This window comes from Harpia harpyja, chromosome Z (genome assembly GCF_026419915.1).
Source record: "Harpia harpyja isolate bHarHar1 chromosome Z, bHarHar1 primary haplotype, whole genome shotgun sequence".
Lineage (NCBI taxonomy): Eukaryota > Metazoa > Chordata > Aves > Accipitriformes > Accipitridae > Harpia > Harpia harpyja.
In genome coordinates, this window is record NC_068969.1 from 14,442,346 (window position 1) to 14,460,567 (window position 18,222).

At 52.2% G+C, this 18,222-nt stretch overlaps 2 protein-coding genes across 3 annotated transcripts; one reads left to right on the forward strand and one right to left on the reverse strand.

Annotated features, from left to right (window-relative positions):
* Positions 1-17: 17 nt before the first annotated feature.
* P4HTM (prolyl 4-hydroxylase, transmembrane) lies at positions 18-18,117 on the reverse strand. The gene is made up of 9 exons (XM_052775600.1): positions 17,815-18,117; positions 17,663-17,744; positions 8,099-8,289; positions 6,963-7,059; positions 4,706-4,868; positions 2,899-3,084; positions 2,378-2,468; positions 1,690-1,813; positions 18-389 (listed from the first exon to the last, which is right to left on the reverse strand). Exons 1-9 carry the CDS (start codon positions 18,061-18,063, stop codon positions 166-168), a joined length of 1,407 nt encoding a protein of 468 aa, XP_052631560.1. The 5' UTR covers positions 18,064-18,117; the 3' UTR covers positions 18-165.
* LOC128136308 (secreted frizzled-related protein 5-like) lies at positions 10,413-15,966 on the forward strand. 2 transcript variants are annotated; one of them, XM_052775607.1, is made up of 4 exons: positions 10,413-10,783; positions 11,545-11,717; positions 12,646-12,735; positions 13,593-15,966. In XM_052775607.1, exons 1-4 carry the CDS (start codon positions 10,458-10,460, stop codon positions 13,925-13,927), a joined length of 924 nt encoding a protein of 307 aa, XP_052631567.1. In that variant the 5' UTR covers positions 10,413-10,457; the 3' UTR covers positions 13,928-15,966. The 2 variants fall into 2 exon arrangements, with proteins under 2 accessions (XP_052631567.1, XP_052631568.1); XM_052775608.1 differs by having other exon boundaries at positions 12,649-12,735.
* Positions 18,118-18,222: the final 105 nt, after the last annotated feature.

The window sequence follows — 18,222 nt, forward strand, 5'->3', positions numbered from 1 at the left end:
AACACGCGGAGGCGGCGCCCGTGTCTCCACGCTTTATTGGCGCGCAACGCGGCCCGGCCGCGCACGTGGCCCGCGGCCCCGCCCCTCCGCCCAGCGCGGGAAAAGGCCACGTGCGCGCGGCCGGGCCCCTCCGCCGTGTCTGTCCGTCCCCCGTCCCCCCCGACCCTACAGCTCCAGGTGCACCCCGCTGTAGGCTTTATCCACTGTCCACTCGCCCGGGGCTCCGGCCCCGGCCTCGGCCCCCGCGTAGCGCTCCATCTCCTGCTGGAACTGCAGCTGCCGCCGGCGGTTGGGGTCCACGTTGATCCAGTTGTTGGCAATCCACTTGGTGCCTTGGGTGACCAGGCAGCCCCCGTGCAGGGCAAAGTCATCCAGCTCCCCCACCCAGCCTGTGGAATGAAGCCTTGTTAGGAGGCGGCGAAGAGTGCTGCAGCACGGGCAGGCACAGCTGGGGCCGCACAGGGAGGCACGGCCAGTGAACGCTGACAGCAGCTCTCCTGCCCAGAGCGCCTGCTTGGATTTTGGCTCAGATACATCTTCTTAACAGGAGTTGGCTCCTCCTGGCACCCCTTCATCTTAGTGCCACGCCACCCTAGCACCTACAAAGAGTTCACCAGGGCAGGCTGCCCGAGTGCAAAATGCTTGTTGCCTCCGTGTCTCCACTCAGCACAAGGGGCTCTTGCGTTCTGCATCACAGCTGCTGTTTTTCTCAACTCTTCCCCAAAGGGGAGGCTGGCACGGAAGAGATGGGTGCTGCCGCTAGAAGGTCTGTGGAAGTCAGGGGCTCAAGGCCACATTAGAGATTGCATTTCAGCAGTTCTAAATGATCCTCTCTTTACAGAGGTCCCATCGTTTTTCTGTGGCAGACTTGCATCAGCAGCCGCCCTCCATTTAGGAAAAATTTGCTCATAAAAACACAACAGGGCTCTTCTTACAGGAGAGTGATGGTCTTGATATTACCACCCAACAGCCCAAATGCTGGTCTTGTGACCTTCTAGAGATGGAAACATGGGCTGCTCCCAGGGGAGCTGGAATGCTATACTCCTTCCTCCCACCACTGCTCAAAATCTGCCATCAAAACACTCTGGAGTCATACTCACCAGCAGCCTGGAAGATTCATGTCAATCCCCCAGCTTGGCCGTCAGGGAAAACCACGCTGCGCTTCATGAGAAAAACAGCCCCAAGGACACATATCAACAGGCTGCGGCTGAGCTATAAAGCAGGAGCTGGCCCCAAGCACGGCAGCGCCTCGTGCGGGGTGGACCATGCCTCCCTGTGCTGCAGAACTGATGGCCGTGCCTTTGTCTACCTCCCCTCCCCACCCCTTTGGGCAACACCACATCAGTGAAACATTTTGAATTGCAGACCAAGTTTCAGCAGGAGTTTCAGCTCGCACAGCGGGATGGGAGGCAGCTGGCGATGGCTAGTGCAGCCAAGGTCTTTGTTTGCTAGCTAGTCCCGTCCCCCAAAGACATCAGGAGCCACTGACCTACTGCCTGTAAACAAAGGCCTTTCAGAGTCAGGAAGCTCCTACCCAGCTGGTGACAAGTAGACGCTACAGTTCCCACTAGCAGGCAGCTACCACCCTTTGGCTCTCTTCTGAGCATCTAGCTGCTGCAAGAAGACGACAGCTGTCACCTCCTGCAGTCCTACCCCTCCCAAGAGCCGAGTCTTGAAACAAGCCCATACCTTCTCCGTCTGACAGGTAGTTGTACCAGAAGACAGCAGTGCCTTGCTGAGGTTTCACTCGCAAATTGCCCTTGTCGCAGTTTTTCCGAGTATCTCGCAGGTCAACGTCGTTCTGGATCAAAGACTGGCAAGAAACCACAGAGAAGGTGTTGCAAACAGGGCTGGAATGAAGTGCACGCACTGGGCTGCCTCTGCTGCCAGGCGTCATCCTGCCCTTTGCCTGAACACCCCACAGGGACAGCTCAAGGCTGATGCTGGGCAGGACAGGGCTTTCACAACCCACCCGGAGCAGCCAGTTTCAGTCCCCTGGAGGTCCATAACCTGTTTCTGAGCACCCGCCCATTCCTTAACATATTGCCTGACAGGAGCACAACATACCTGCCAAGACTTAGTCTGAGGAAAGCTGCCCAGACAGAAGCAAGCAGGACTCGTGTTATGGCAGCAAGGCCAAGATACAGCCCCTCACACCTCTAAGTGGGGAGAGCTGCAGCTGTCAAAGCCCTGCGCCTCTTCCCTTGGCCTCAGAGGGAGAAGACCGTAAGCGGAGCACTGCTTCCCCATGCTCTAGCTACGAAGGCTAAAGTCCACCAACCTCACACACAGGACCCCTCCTGCAGGCTCAGCGAATAGACATTCAAAGAGGGACTCAAAATCCCCAGGGGGTAACATGTAGGTGAGATTCATTTACCATCTCTTCGTATGTCCTGTTATCAGCTATAGGAAAGACTGTTTCACCTCCCCCAGTCACATTGTTCAGGTAGAACAGCACTGTCACATACCTGCAAGACAGAGTGGCTGTCAGGGGACACAACTGGAACAGGAGGAGATGCACAGGGGCTGTCCATACCCTGCCCCTCCACCATACATACAGCGGTTCCTCCAAGACATCACAAGATATGTGATTTGCACCATCAGCTTTTCTCCAAGGACAAGACAAGGACAATAAAGAAAATGCCCACCCACAACGGTGAGGGTGCGTTTCTAACCTCTGGTGGGGACGGCCCAGCAGCATTGCAGAACCACTCTGCCCTCCTTGCGTGGACCCACAGGATTCACCCACCTCCCCCTTCAAACCCCTTCATGCCAGCGATCTCCAGAGCTGGTTTGCGAGCCCACAACCTGAGCACCAAGTCCCACACGAGGTGAGGCGAAACAGCTCTCCACACCTCTTCTCTAACGCGTTCCAGATTGTGCCAAGGCAGACCTTACCGGCAGGAGGTCTCAAACGCAGCGCTTTCATTGGCGACCAGCTTCGTGTGGCTGCAGGCGGTCTCGGGGAAGACGGGGCCACTGTCCATGTGGGCATGGTAGTGCCCTCCTTGGTCGTACCGCACAACCTGGAGGGGCTCGCTGTGCTCCACAATCTCGGGGGGCAAGCGAGTCAGGCGCATTACCCTGGGGAAGAGGAGAGAAGAGCAGGTGAGGAGAAAGCACCGTCACCCTGGTCGGCCACTACTCCCAAGCAGCGAGTAAATTCAGAGAAAGATAACTCCCTTCCCCAACAGACCAGAGAGACGGATGGGCTGCAGCAAGCACGCCAAGAGATAACTAGGTCCCTACAGATCTGTTGGACCATCAGCATCAGCTCAGAAAGTCCTTGTCAGGGTTAATAAAAAACCCCCAAAACCAAAGGGTGCATCTCCAGCAGGACTGCTCTCAGGAAGACTTTGCTTGCTCAGCAAGATCCCTTCTGTGTGTGTCCCTGGAGCCTTCATGTGCCATCTCATGGCTTCTCTGGACTCCTGCACACCACCTACAGACCTCAGGGACTGTTAGCAAAGCACAGGGCCCCTGCTGAGAGTGAACAAGAGACTAGCTCTAGGAATATTCTTGTCACCTAACTCACCTTTCCCTGTTGCCTTTTCAGCAGCCTCCCCCCAGGGCAGAGGGGCACTGGAAGTGATCAAGGAGACCGGAGCCCTCCTGCTCTGGGATTTTTCCGCTGCTACATCTGAGATCATCCCCAAGGCAAGCAGGTACGTCTGGAGACCTGCCAAAGAACACTCAGAGCTCTGAGAATCCAGACTGGTGAAGCCCTTGGGGCAGGTGCAAAGGGAACGCAGCACCCAAGCAGGATGGCGAAGCCCCTCCAGGCACCGCATAGTCCCAGGGAGGACTAACAGCCTCCTTCAGTGCTATGTCTTCACGTCCTTGTAACAGCAGTCAACTGAAGAGCGTAAAAGCAGTATGCTGATGCCTGTGTGTGCTGGCTAGCTGGCACAGAGAAGGTGCCAGCCAGAGCCTGCTCTAATCAAGGCAATATGCAACCCCATTCTCCCTCTGGAATGCACTGAAGAAAAGGAGCAGCCAACAGCCGTTTTCAAGCCTCGGGACAGATTTTACCCACCCATGTTCTGGGCGAGGACCAGCGCCACAAGAACAAGGGAGTCTCCAGCCAGTTATCTGAAACTCACCACGGCTAAACGATTTGGCCTGCATGCTGGGTTTCAACGCTTCCCAGTACCAAATCTGTGATGAAGGGAAGGGTAAGACGTTCTCCTGTCTGCTGTGAGCTGCCCTGTGATACATGTGCTCGGAGGATTAAACTAACTCGGCTTACTTGAGGTGAAGTCATGCTTGTTAAAAAGTCAGCTCTGAACAGCTAAGACAGATTTCAGTGAAATGCATGAGTAACTAAAGCAAATGACAGGAACTACTGGCACCCAGACAGCATTGGAAATGGGCAGTTTCTCCCAGTAAGCTCGTTTACTAATTAGAATGAATTATTTCATATAATGCCAAGTCTTCTTGGTTTTATAGGGCTGTTCCCAAAAGTGAATGGAGATGCTGAAAGGTTTGATTTTTCTTTTTCCTTTTCCATGGGACAATACAAATTCTTGTTCTAATGAAAACCTCCTCTCCCCATTTTGTGTCTGTGTTCATTGCTCTTTATACTCCAAAGACTTTCACGCAATTAGGAAGTGTGAATATTAGCAAGTCTGCCACTGCCTCTCCCAGCACAGGTGGTCCTCATGGCTAGACAAACCCAACGGCCCCTCGGCTGCCTGGCCCTTACCTTTGCCGTATGGCTCTCATGACCTGGTGTGCCCCCTCGCCCTGGTACAGCCAGGTGTGCTGGCTGTTGCGCACCAAGTCACTCATCTTCACTTTCTGGCTTCCCATGTACTTGTGGAAATCACGGATATTCAATCGTTTGAACTCCTCCAAACTCAGCACACCTAGGGGAAGAGAGGAAAAGCTGGCTGACTCTGGTGCAGGTAATAATAGTTCTTGGTGTCCTGTACTCAGAGAAACCACCAGCTGAGGGCACTGCAGAAACTGCCTTCCTCAGACAAACCCCATTCAGGGTCCACCACTGTGCCCACACCTGCTACGTGCAGGATTACAGGCCCCAGCCAGGCTCTCGCCTTTAGCAGAGTAGAGGGCATACAGCAACCTGCAAAAGTGAACGGGAAGCTGCTGTGCAGGGTCAGAACTGGGACAGGTGAAGTACCATTTTGAACTTTAAAAAGCTCCTAAAACATACAAACCAATCCATCAAAAGAGAGAAATAGCCAATACAGTTCTAACATATGCAATGCCACAGCTAAAAAGCCTGCGCCACCTGATGCCTTGGAGCTTGTGACTCAGATATTTAAATAGACACGTGTAGGAGCAGAGTGGGACACCTCAGACCACATTTTCTACAAGACCCTGCATGGTAATTTAAAAAAGCCAAACCAAAACAAGCGGTACATTCTTCTGCATTTGTGTAATTGCAAAACACGAGCGAGAAATACAACAGAGTATGATCTTGCGTAAGTAGAAATAACAGAAAAGCCAGAGGTAAAAAGTGGTTTCTACTAACACAAGTATTTCTTGTTTGCACTCAACTGGACTCAACAAGGGTTGGACTTCGGCCTTTGTCGGCTTCAGAAAAATCCTCACATTTGTTGTTTCCCCTTTCTGAAGAAGGGAAGCCCCGCACTGGGGACCAGGTCCCTGGGACCAGAGCTTGTGGAACGCTGCAGCGTGCTGCCTGGCAGCCAGCATGCATCATGGGCTGTGAGTGGAGCTCACTCAGGCAGCAAACCCAGCGCTGCTGTGGTGCCAGCTCTGCTCCCCGGGCACACAGCACCCTCCGGCAGGAGGAAGGACCAGCCCCCAGGGTCAGCCTGGGACAGTTCCTCAGGTGCCAGTGGTTGTGACCAAATTACCCACACCATTATTATTTCTAGTGTCTCCCTGTCCCCACTTCCCCTTACTCCATGTGGTCTTTGGTGACGCAGTGCCACATCCAGGTTGTGACCTCGTCTCTTGGTGTCACATACCAGTCTAACAACGGAGTGAAGCAGCTCTCTGGAAGCAAGGTCCTGCCAAGAGCACTTTAACAGGACCTTCCATTTGTTGATGTCCGGAACAGTGGAAAAGCCACTGAGGACTCAGTCATACGCTCCTGCACCTGCCAAGAATGCCACCATCCCAGAAGAGCAGGGCATGGGGTGCCCTCCGGATATTTAGGCATTCACACGGGTACTGCTTCAAACCAACTCCTCCCAGGCAGCTCTCAATGCCAGGTCACTGGAAGAGAGCGTGCAGAGTCTGTGCGTTCACTTAATTTGATTAGGAAATGGAGAGTTGCTTAATTGAGGCCACTCTAATTAGAGCAGCAGAGGTTAGAGTGCATGTCCGGACCAGCAGGAGCCCTTGGGAGACCAGGAGCAGGAGGGGCAGAAGCGGCCTCATGGAATACAGAGAGTTTGCAGCGGCAGAGAGGGGGGTCAGCAACAAAGGCTGACCAACAAAACCACCCTCACTTCCACTTATTCTGCCCTCCCCTGCCACTGATACAGGGCTCCCAGCCTGCTGCAGAAGTCTCCCTGAAAACAGGGCGGGGAGCGGAGGGTGCAGCTTAAAAACTGAAGCCCAGGTAACAAGAGCTATGCAGTCAGATCCAGAGCAGTCTCTCAGACCACAGGAGCAGAAGCACACCCTGAAGGTCCTGTTACAGCGGGGCAGGAACCAAAGCAGGTCTGACAGGGGGAGAGGGAGTGCAGAGCTGTGTTCTGGTCCTGCTTCTGCAAGATCCTAAGCCCAGGCAGTGGAACTAGTCTGCTGCTAGACTGGTAATGAAGGGGCAGGAGTGCTGCGATGAGAGGTTTACACTGGTTTTAATTTTCTACAAAGGTCTCTAAAGCAGTGTTATTTTCTTTTGAAGAATACAGCAAGAGAAACAGGCCTGGGCAGGGACACGGCTCTTGCTCTGCCCCACACGGCTGTGCGAGGCGTCCAGCGTGCTGAGGGTGAAGGGATTCCCATGGAGCTGCTCTTACCATTCCCATCAGGATCAGCCTTGACTGCAGTGTACATCTCCCGGATGTTTTCGGGGGTCATCCACCTGCCGTTCCCAAGCCGGGTGTGGGTCAACACCTGAAATTCATAAATGGATCAACAGTGGGCACTGGTTTCTTGTACTACTGAAACCCTACAGACTCCCTGCTTGAGGCCTGGCGGGCTCTCCTCTGCAGCGCATCAGCCAGCCAGGCATCAGCACATCTCTGCAGAAAGAAGACTGCAGTGAGAATTATCTGGCAGCCACACACAGTGTGTGGCTGATGAGTGCTGTTGTTTCCAGTTTAGGTCATGGCAAATTACTGCTGGGACTCGGTTAACCAGTCCTGAGGCAGAGAGGGCACAGCTCTTTCTCTTGAAGGGAAAGTAAAGCTATTGATGATAAAAGTGAATGCTTTTACTTGTCCAAGATAAGGGCTTGGAACAAAAAGGCTTCCTTTTCATGTGGACAGAGAGATGCAGTATCCTGGAGAGCTCTCAGCAGGCTCTGACCTCCAGAGAAAAGGAGCCTTGCCCTGGGTTGTCACTGCCACAGTTCCCCATACTCCACAATGCTTGCTGCCCACAGGACAGTACAGACCCACAGCCCCACCTGAAACGGGAGCCCACGGGGTTGACATCCTTGAACTGCCAGCACCTGCCCTGACGCACCCTGCCATACTGGGCAAGGGTGCTGAAGAGCTGTGGACAAGGTGCTTGTTATCCCCCTCCAGGTTCGTTAATAGGGGTGGCTTTGCTGGTGCCTTGTCAATTAGCATGGTTAGCTCCCCACAGGCCACACAAAGCAGTGCCTATGCTACAAACTCACTTCCCCAGGACACCCAGCAAGAGGAAACCCACAGCCCAAGGAACATTTTACCCAGCAAATTCAAAACACGCATCTCCTGCCAAGGACCCTTACTACCTCCCAATAGCATGACAACTGCTGCACGTTCCACCCGAAACTTCCATGCTGAAGGCCAGCACCAGTCTGGAGACATAAAATTAAGCAAATACTGATCAGTATATACTGGGGTCTGGCCCTACCCAAGCACATGAGTAATCAAGTGACTATCTGAGGAGGGGACCTGCCAGAAGATCCCACAGCAAACCTTCCCCAGTTTGTCCCATACTCTACCTCTTTGAGCTGCAGCTGCCCATCCTGATTGTGGTCCAGCAGATTGAAAATGTCCATCTGGCTGATTTCTATCATTTCCATGGCTTCCTCATAGTCATCCGTTGGTAGGATCTGGCTCTTCTGCAGCCCCTTCAGCTGTGCCAGATGGACGATGAGCTTGCACTCTTCCTCCGTCAGGAAGTCGGGAATTTCTGCAGCAAAAGTGTGAGCAGCAACAGAGACTGAGGAACTGTCACAGTGGGCCCCATACTGATGGCGGGCCACTCAGAAGAAAAAAAAAAAAAAGGTGGGGGGGAAATTTAGGAACTGCCTAAGTTTGGGACATTCAAACACATCCACCCTTCTACCAGAAGAGCTCTCAAAAGGCATACACCTGAGCTGCTGGAGGTGAGTATTTTTACAGCAGCAGTTCCTAAATGTTTGGATCCAGGGGTCAAGCCCTTAAACTCTCTCGCAGATACCACAATGGACAAAGGAGTGAACAAACACGTGCATATCACTGCATATTATCACTTCAAAGGTGACATGTGGATCACAGTCTGGGAACTGGTGCTCTACAGGAAGGGAGGCCAAAAATCTTTACGGTGGGCAGTGGTGATGGCCAGGGTTTCAGGCTTCCTTGCTCTCATGTGGAGGGGGTGGCACTTTGCACAAAACCAAACACCTTTCAGGGGAACCTGGCACAGTGCTCTACTATGAAACTCAAACAGCAAAGAGACAACTTCCAAACTTATTCCCACTCATTCCCTTGGTCCCCCACTAAAAATGGTCTTCAAATGCAACATTAAAGGGGAAGACACTGTGCATGGCGGATGCCATGCTCCACACCCAGGTAGCATCCTGGTATCACCAGCTTTCCTTTGCAGCACACCACCAGCAGCAATCAGGCAATACCAGGATCCCAAGCAAATTTAACTGCAGAGAAATCCACTGATGACGGTGAAGCTAAGAGATTTCTAACTGCATGGTGCACTGGGCACACACTTGCAAAGCGCTGGCAAGGTCCCGTTCCACAGCACAGTTACATTGTGGCCCAGCAGGTTGAGAAGATCCTTCTGGCTGATGTCTGTCACTGCTACAGGGATCTTGTAGAGATCAGCTCTTCAGGGATCAGCTGCTGAGACTTTTGAAGAGGAAAAGAAAAACCACTAAAGCAGGACAGGTTTAAGTGCTCCTAGGCCCAAGGTCCTGCTCTTCAAATTGCAGCCCCCTATAGCTCCTGCAAGTATGTGCCAAGGACACATTTTATCTCCACTACAGCAGCAATCCTCAAAGGGGGAAAAAAAAAGTTAATTAATTCCATGACCTTAAATCAACCCTATCAACTCAAACTGTCAATATGCAGTTGGCTTCTTGCTAAGTACAGACCAGAACTAGCTCTGCAGAAAATGAGATGTTCCTGGGAAGCCCCGGCAACACAATGCAGCCGGCTGTATCCGTAACACCCTCCGAGGAAACAATTTCCGCCACAGGCAGCACAGGGTCCTTGTGCCAGAGGATGCTTCAGCGCTGGAGCTTCCGCTGGCTGGTTTGAACCTCATGGCACGGCACCACGTCCGAATGAACTGTGTGCTGGCAAGCAACGCCCCCAGTATTTCCAGTTCCCCAAACTGGGCTACAATAATGATGGCTTCTGGAATCTTAATTACGTGCTGGAGGAAGGACGATCCTGCTCTTCAGCGGTAGTAACGGGACTTTGTAATGAAGTAAAAATTCTGTTAACTGGAAAGCACGCTCTGTCACGCAGGTTGCAAGGTGAGGGGGTTTCCAGCTAAGCGCCGCCAATCTCATCTGCAAACAACCTGGCTCCACAGCTACAAATTAGTTCCTCTCTGCCCTCAGCTCTCTGAAACGGTTAACTTCTGGCTGTGAGACCATCCTATCTCCCTGCCTCCTCAACAATAGATCCAGCTAAACAAATGCCTCCTAATTGACTTTGAGCAACACTTGATTGCTTTTACAAAAAACAAAAGAGAGGAAAACATTGGGGTTTATGAAATAATGACTAATCCTGGAGCAAGAGAAAGGGGATGGGTTGGAGCACTGGTGTCAAACAGAGATTCAATCTTGGCTGAAAGAGCCCCAAGACACATGGGCCAAGTCATTCATCCCTCCCCAACTGCCCTCATTTCCACACCTGCTGATCTAAGCCAAACCCCTGCTAAAATCCAAACAATCGGGGCCGCTGGCAAACGAAAATTGGAGCATTGTCTTCCCCATGAGGGCTCTGAAAGGGCCGCACTTAATGAGGATGGATTGACAGAGAGGTGGCTCATAGGCTATAAAAGGCGTCCCACAGTCAGGAGCAGCTCAGTCCAGGGTGTGCTGCCCGTTCGCCTGCTCCCAGCTTGCTCTGAGCATGGTCACGGCCCACCGCAGGCACCCCTCAAGGTCAGGCAGCCCATGGCTGCTGGGTCTCCTGGTGCGCCTGCTGCTCTGGGGCTCTCCAGGAGCCTGGGCGAGCTACCTGAGGAGATCCTCCAGCTGCACACCCATTCCACACCACATGGCCTTGTGCTACGATATCGGCTACTCCGAGATGAGGATTCCCAACCTGCTGGAGCACGAGACCATGCCAGAAGTGATCCAGCAGTCTTCCAGCTGGCTGCCCTTGCTGGCCAGGGAGTGCCACCCGGACGCTAGGATTTTCCTCTGCTCCCTCTTTGCACCAATCTGCTTGGACAGGTAAGATGTTTTTAGAAGTTATTTCAGCTCTGGCAAGTAACACTCCCCTTGGGAGCGCAACTGCATTTGCCTCCCAAGAGAAAACGTGTGCAATGTGATCAGCACAGTCCCCGAGAAGCTGGGCTGCCCTGCTGGGCAAGGGGCAACTGGATTACCCAGCAGGGACCTTCCCTCTGAAAGTGAAACATGAGCATTTAATCTTGCAGGAGCAGAAACCTTATGTTCCCTCCTCTGGATTTTCTTGCTCTCCCACCCCAGGCACCGCTGCTGTCTCCCCCGGCCACCCCCCCCCCCACACCGCAGTATCTGCTGGCACCCACCGGCTTCACCTCCCGCTTCCCCTGCAGCCTCCCCGCCTGCAGCTCCTGCCCCAAACATGTAGGGGGTTTCTCAGCCCGACAGTGCCAGCAGCAGAGAGAAATCCTCAGTCTTGAGGTGCAGCCATCAAAGTACAGAGCTGCTAAGGAAATTGGGCATCTAATTAGGCACCTGTAAAGGTAAGCAGCCTTTGCACAACTAGAGAAGATCCCTGGGTGGGGGGAAGGGCTTCTGGCTGCAGCCTGTATCGAACAGCCTCATCCTTCATCCCTCCTGTCCTCAAAAATCCGTTGTTTGCTTCCCGGGCATGAACGTTCAAAAGACATCAAAGACCCCCAAACAGCTCTCCTAGCGCTGCGGTGTGCAGCATGGTGCCAGGGCTCGACCCTCAGCCTGCTGCCAGGAGGAGTCCAGAGGTGCTGCAATCCCCATCCCCTCCCCAGGCTCATCTACCCCTGCCGCAGCCTGTGCGAAGCCGTCAAGAGAAGCTGTGCACCCGTCATGGCTTGTTATGGCTACCCCTGGCCCGAAATCCTGAACTGCAGCAAGTTTCCTGCAGATCATGAACTGTGCATCGCAGCAGTGTCCACAGATGAAAATTCCTCGAGCAGGAGAAGTAAGTTTGGGTTTTTTTTCTCATGTTATTCCATATGTAACACTGAAAGCTCGAAAGGATGGGCCTATGCCTTGTTTCTATTCCTAATATTTCTGGTTGTAAGCTATATTAAAAAAAAAAAAAAATCTAAATTCTAGTTTTGTTCTCTCTGGGAACTCCGCCGTGTTTAAAAAATTAGCGGAACGTTGACTGCAGCTTGTTCCCCTCTCTACTGTATTCATTAGCTCCCTGGGTGCCGTCAGACCACGCAGGGTTTGGGGCAGGGGAAAGGAATCGCTGTAAAAGCCTAACGCTCAGGCACAGCATGAGAGCTTGTGGTGTGTAGGCTCCAGGCAGCGAGACGTGCTTCCAGCGGAGCTGAAGAGCTGCAGCCCTGATCTTTCAGCTGTGCCCAGGGTTTAAAAACATGCAAAAAGAAATGTTTTGCAAGCCTTCTCTTGAAACATTAGGAAACACCACAAAGGGGCACAAGCCTCTGCAGACATGAGTTACACAAGAAAAAAATCTTAAAAACTGAAAGACTAAATTAAAACACCCAGATACTGCTGAACACTGGGGGAGATTCAAGAGCAGTTAAGGGGGAGAACAGACACCTCATTTCAGCATCACTGTATGGAGTCTGGCCATACCAGCAGCTTTACTGTTTCATCCAAACTAGATCTTCATTAAGCATTTTCACTGCTGCTTTAACATGCAGCAACACACACAAGCCTAAACAGAGCAGGACAAGCAGTGTCTGCCCCACCCGCAGAAAGGAGAGCGTAACATTTTCCCACCCTGGCACTCTGAGCTCTTTCTCCAGGGACTGGGTAGCTCGGGAGGAAGCACCACTCGGAAACAGCAAGCCACCACTCGCAGCTCTCAAAATTTCATTATGCCTTTTCCAGTGAAGCTTGACAAGGGTGTTATAACCAAATCTCTGTTGCAGCAGTGCCCCGAGCCAGCTGCAAGGACTGCGAGCTTGAGGAGGCCAGCACTGCCAGGGAGATCCTGGAGAATCTCTGCGCCAATGATTTTGGTGAGTACCACCATTTCTTCCTCCCATTCCCTCCAGCAGCCAAGTAGTGGCATGGACAGAAAATGGCTTTGCCATAACAAACTGACTTGGAGGAACTGCAGCTTTTACAGCAGATCCGAGGGATTTTCAGGTCCCAACTTACCTGTTTGGTAGCAGGAGGGCCCAGCTCCAGGCAGCACCCAAGGTGAAGACCTGATTTTATTTCTGTGGGCTCTGATTTTGTTTGGTCTGTGGCTGCTAAACATAAGCACTACTCTGGTTTTCCCTTGGAGACCAACATTTCAATCAATGCCCATAAAAACCTGTAGCAAAATCCACGTCAGCTATTTCAAACTTCAATACTGTTGCTCTAGTAATGTGACTCTCCCTCTCCTAGCCCAAGCAGGCGGCAGCACTGGCTCTGCTCAATCAGCTGGCAGGAAGTTTTCAAGATACTGTCCTGAATTCAGACACACAACCTTCATGAAAAAAAAAAGTTAAAAATCCTGGGCAGGTGGCAGTCATGTCACCTCCTGAAATCCCAGCTCAGAGAACAGTCAAGTAATTTGCACGACACCAGGACGTTGATGCATCCACTTGCTTGTGCCCCTGCTTCCTACAGGGTTTCTGCCCATGCAGCGGTGCTGACACGCCTTTGCCACTCTCACGAGAAAAGCGGAGTGAGAAGAACTGTGTTCAGTACTGGAAACTAACCTCAAATGAGAACTTTTACAAGTTCACTGCAATTACAAGAGCTTGGATGGATGCATCAGCACATGACAGAAACAGCAAGAAAGCCTTGTGTTGGCTGTGTGTTTAAGTAGGTAAGAGCTATGAAAAGCAAACAGAACTAACAGCTCTTTTTCCAACCCCCACAGCAGTGAAAATCCGAATCCTGAGGAAGAACACCACCACCACCATCTCGGACTTCGACCTGGACCCCTCCAAGGTGGAGGTCCTGAAGCACGGCCCGCTCCTCAGAACTGAAATCCCCGCCCGGCTCCAGCAGTGGCTGGACATAGATGCTACCTGCGTCCACAACATCATGAGAGGCACTCACGCAGGGGTCTTCGTTGTAAGCGGCGAAGTACAGAGTGACAAAGTGGTGGTGAACAAGGCCTACGCCTGGCAGAAGAAGAACAGGAACCTGCACCAGGCGGTGCGGAGGTGGAAACATCACCGCTGCCCTGAACAGGCTGGCCGGAAGGTCTGAAAAATCTCAATTCCAACAATAAGAAACTGCTCCCTTCCCTATGGCTAGAAAACTCCTTTCCCTGGCAGTTGGTGTTTTGGAGATGTACAGTCCATATTTTAGGTGATTTGAAGCAGTCATAGTCCACACATAGGGCCTGTTTTCCTGAGACAGAGCTTAAGGATACAGATTTAACATATTCCTCTCGCAAGGCTCTGCAGATCCAGGACTTGCAATGGATGGCTTTGTGTAGGATCCAACAGCACAAGAAAACTGAACTGAACTCTGCAGGTGAGCACAAACTAGAAGAGACCTTTAGTAACAGCTCCTTCTAGTTCTTGTCATCAAAGTTGATAGCCATTTCAGCTTCGTTATTTGACCCTGAGACACTGATGCTGTCCAAGTACCTGCTTGCTTTCTGTCCAGAAAGATTACACGGAAGTCTCCCTGACTGCTAAGTGATGCTTTTTGTATAATGGAGCAAATCGTTTACTCTTGAACAGTCCAAGGTAAATTAAGGGGGAGAGGAACCCACCCCAGCAATGCCTGGCCCCTTAAAAAATGAGTGCTAAACTCTGCTCTTGAGCAGTCACTCAGGCTGTCCCTTCAGCTTGCTGCGCTGAGAGCTGATGAGCATCTGCACAGGTAAAAGGAAACAGCCATTCTTGAGCAAGAAAAGCACAGAGCAAAGATAGCTGAGGGTTTCTGCATAACAGGGAAAACCATTTTTTAACGTCAGAAATTCAGTTTGGATCAGAAGATTCTGGTAACTGGGGAACTACTGAAGATACCAAGATATCACAAGAGCCTTGAAAAAGAGCAGAGCAGGAGTGGGACATCAGCTGTTTAAACCTCTGCTTTGGTGTGCAACAGCAGCTTTGCTTGGGACTTGGAGGTGAGCCCCAGCCACAGCACAATAGGTGCTACTTGCAGTTCCGATATGGGAGGGGGGGGGGAGAAACGTTACACAGCTGTCTGGCCTTCCACCCACATGCAAGGAAGACAGAAAAGGTGGCAAAACTCAGTCTCACCAAATTCTCTGCAGCTCACTCTCTCACCGAAGTAAGTAGGGACTGTAATTCCCTGTAGGGGTAAACACAGCTATAGTTCTATGCTCCAGACCACAGAGCAGAAAACAGCAAATCCCCAAATGAGAAAACAAGTTGGATTTCTACTGCCTAACAAACAACTGTCCATGGAAAGTTTTCTACACTGGATTAAACTTGGGACTGAAATAAGAGGAAAAACGGCTTTTGGGAGAAATGCGTTCTGCCTTGTTCATGACGCCTGCAGTCTCGGTTGTGGAAAGAGCCGCCCGGTTTGATGGAGACACATTGCCTCCCTGTGCTCGTAAAGCACACCAACAACCCATGATGCGATCTCCTCTTCAGATTTAGTGTGGGCTGAGATGAGCGCTCAGACACTCAGTCTGAAATTCAGCTGTGCCCTGACATTTGTGCAGTGATTACTTCTGTTCCCTGAGGCTCAGAAGAAAAACACAGCAAGATTTCCTATTTTTATTCCTCCCCACTGCCTTGTCCTGCAAACTGCCACCCAATCCACAGAATCTGCTGCCAGGTGGTCCCTGCAACGGCAGTATCTTCTGAACAGACTGCGTTTGGAAAACACAACAGAACACATAAAAGCTCTGAAGGTTGAAAAGGCTTTGTCTGATATTTGTTTTCCATTAATAGGATTATTTGATTACTAGTGTTTCCTAACTAAAAAATGCACAGATGGTCTGACTTACAAGCTTTAGAAATGACGTCTCGTAGCCAGAGGGGGAAAAAAATAGGGCAGGGACTTTTTCATAGCTCCATGAAATACGCTTGGGTTCAATACAGATGACTTACCCACATTTAAAAAACAAACCGCAAGTTCCCCTATGGTGCCCAGTGCCATGCTCCAAAGCACAGAGATCACATTAAATCATTAATGAGCTGTCCCAGAAAAAATCCCCAGAAATTCAAGAGTCCTTCTTTGCTAGCGACTTCTGGGTTTGTCTAACACAACCAAGTTAAATACACACTTCCACTAATTTAAACAACAGCCATGCAATAAATCAGGTTTTTTAAACCAGTTGATGTAGATTGGTACTATTTGCATAGATAGAGAAGCCTCTGGAAGTCTTTTAAAGTCAGAGCTGGCTCCTGGCAGGTTCATCCGGGAGATAAGAGCTGTCTTGCGACTTGCTGTTGCTAAATAAGGGACTCCCTATCGAAGGACAAAAGAGAACAGACTCGCGTGGCATCTCAAATGTCGAATGTCCATCACTGTCTGTGATACCATCCTCAGGGAGCAAAGCTTCCCTCGGAACCAATGGAGGTGCCAGAGTGACAAGTTAAAAGTTGTGGGATTAGTGCTGCCAGGACCAACCTGCCTTTTCTCAACTTCAGCACCTTCCTTGCAGGCCAGGATGAACTCTTTCAATTAAGCGGTACCGGTAGGGCAGAGAAGGTGGAAACAGGAGTTTCCCTGAGTGGTTTTCCTGAGTGAAAACCAGTGATTGCCCCAGACTGTGGTTCTGGTAATGCCATAATTTTTTTTTTTGATCGCTGTGGGGTATCAGTCCCAGGTTGGTGTGTCTGTTTACTGAACGTCAGGCAGAAATCCACTTAGAAATTTGCAAACCATGAGTACCACATATGTAGAAATGACAAAAGAACTTTGTGTGTTTCTTCCAGATACTTACGGCCTTAAAGGAGTTTAATAAGAAACCTATCTGATTTATGGCCAGGCTTTCAGTGTATATAGCCTATTTGGAATCAGAAAAAAACCCTCTTTTTATATTATTGAGAAAGCATCTAAAAGACTGTCAATGCTATCTTTTCAGAGACAACAGGTTTTCTCTGACTTTGCAGTAGCAGGAATTTTGTAATCATCTGTCCCCAGAACTTAATTTGTATATTCTCAGTGGATTTCCAGAACACAGAGTTCAATTAATGAGACCTTACCAGTCACAGCAAAAATCACAGAAAGGTAAAGGTTTTAAAATCTCTGAAAGACAGATGTTGTGTGGTTGTGCATCAGAGCAGCCAGAAATAAAGATAAATCTAGAACAGGATGCAAAATGGTGGAAGACATTAAACCTATCAATTCTCCTGTTACTCATTTCCTCAGCACTGAAGCACCAACACTAAATTGCTTTATCATCATTTATTACCAAAAGTTTGGGGATCTCTTGTCCCTTCCTAATACCGAGCAGCTTCTTCGAGGTCGTCTTCAGTGATCTGCTGTCTATGCACAGTATTTTAAAGGGAATCTGAATGAACCTGAAAAGGTTAATCTTCCAAATTCTTCTAAGTGGGCCATCCAGAACACGTAACCTCCGCAAATACTGTATCGAAATACCTTAAACAAAATCACACTCTTTTTAAGGCAGCCCCAAGGAAAAGTAGCACAGGGAGGAGAAGGGAACAGGCGAGAAGTCATTTTCCCCCGAGTGGGTGTAAGACAGCGGCGGGTGCGAGACAGACGCCCCCCCTCCCCGCCCCGCCGTTACGGCAGCGGCGGCGGAAGCCGGCAGGGCAGCGCGGCCGGCGGCAACCTCCCAGACCTGCCTGCCGGGACCCGCGGCCACCGCTCCCACAGCCCCGGCACCGGGTGACGAACGCCAGCCGGCCCCGGCGGGGGGGCGTCGAGCCGCCGGCCCGCTACCGGCATGCCTGGGGGGCCGGCAGCAGCGCGGGCCGGTCTCCGCCGCGGCCCTACCGGCGGGGAGAAGGCCGGGGGCGGATCAGCGGGGCCGGTACTCACCGAAGAGGAGCGGCTTGAGGCTGAGGGTGCGCACGGCGTGGACCCTGCCGGGCACCAGCTCCACCCGCTGCGTGTGGCCCACCTGCGGGGAGAGCAGCGGTAAGCGGCGGCGCGGCCCCGGTCCCGCCCCCCCCCCCCCGTCGCGGCCTTGCCTTGATGCCCTCGAGGCGCGGGAGGGCGCGGGCGGGCGGCGGCGGCGGCGGCGGGGGGGCCGCGGGCGGCCCGCCGGCCTCGCCGGCGCTGAGGTGCACGAAGAGCAGCAGCCCCAGCACGTTGAGGACGTAGAGATGGGCAAAGACCATGAGGACGAGGAAGTAGGGCCGCGAGCAGACGGGCCGCGGGCGGCCCCCCGGCGGGCCGGGCAGCGGGGGACCCTCCGACCGCGCCGCCGCCGCCGCCATCGCGCCCCCGGCCCGCCAGGCCTCGCGCGTCACCCCGGCAACCGCCCGGCGTGCTGCGTCACGGCGCCGCGGGGCGGGGCCGGGCCAGCGGAGGGGGCGTGGCGCGGGCGGGAAGGCGCAGGTGTGGCGGCGGGCACCGCCCTCTCCCGCCCCCCCCCC

What these genes read in the sequence shown, in the direction of transcription:
- LOC128136308 (XM_052775607.1), top strand. Translation starts at nt 10,458, where the DNA reads ATGGTCACGGCCCACCGCAGGCACCCCTCAAGGTCAGGCAGCCCATGG. An exon ending in GCACCAATCTGCTTGGACAG is followed by an intron (nt 10,784 to 11,544) that starts GTAAGATGTTTT and finishes TCCCCTCCCCAG; the next exon opens with GCTCATCTACCCCTGCCGCA. An exon ending in TCTCTGCGCCAATGATTTTG is followed by an intron (nt 12,736 to 13,592) that starts GTGAGTACCACC and finishes CAACCCCCACAG; the next exon opens with CAGTGAAAATCCGAATCCTG.
- P4HTM (XM_052775600.1), bottom strand. Translation starts at nt 18,063, where the DNA reads ATGGCGGCGGCGGCGGCGCGGTCGGAGGGTCCCCCGCTGCCCGGCCCG. An exon ending in GCGTTTGAGACCTCCTGCCG is followed by an intron (nt 2,469 to 2,898) that starts GTAAGGTCTGCC and finishes TCTGTCTTGCAG; the next exon opens with GTATGTGACAGTGCTGTTCT. An exon ending in CTACCTGTCAGACGGAGAAG is followed by an intron (nt 390 to 1,689) that starts GTATGGGCTTGT and finishes TTCATTCCACAG; the next exon opens with GCTGGGTGGGGGAGCTGGAT.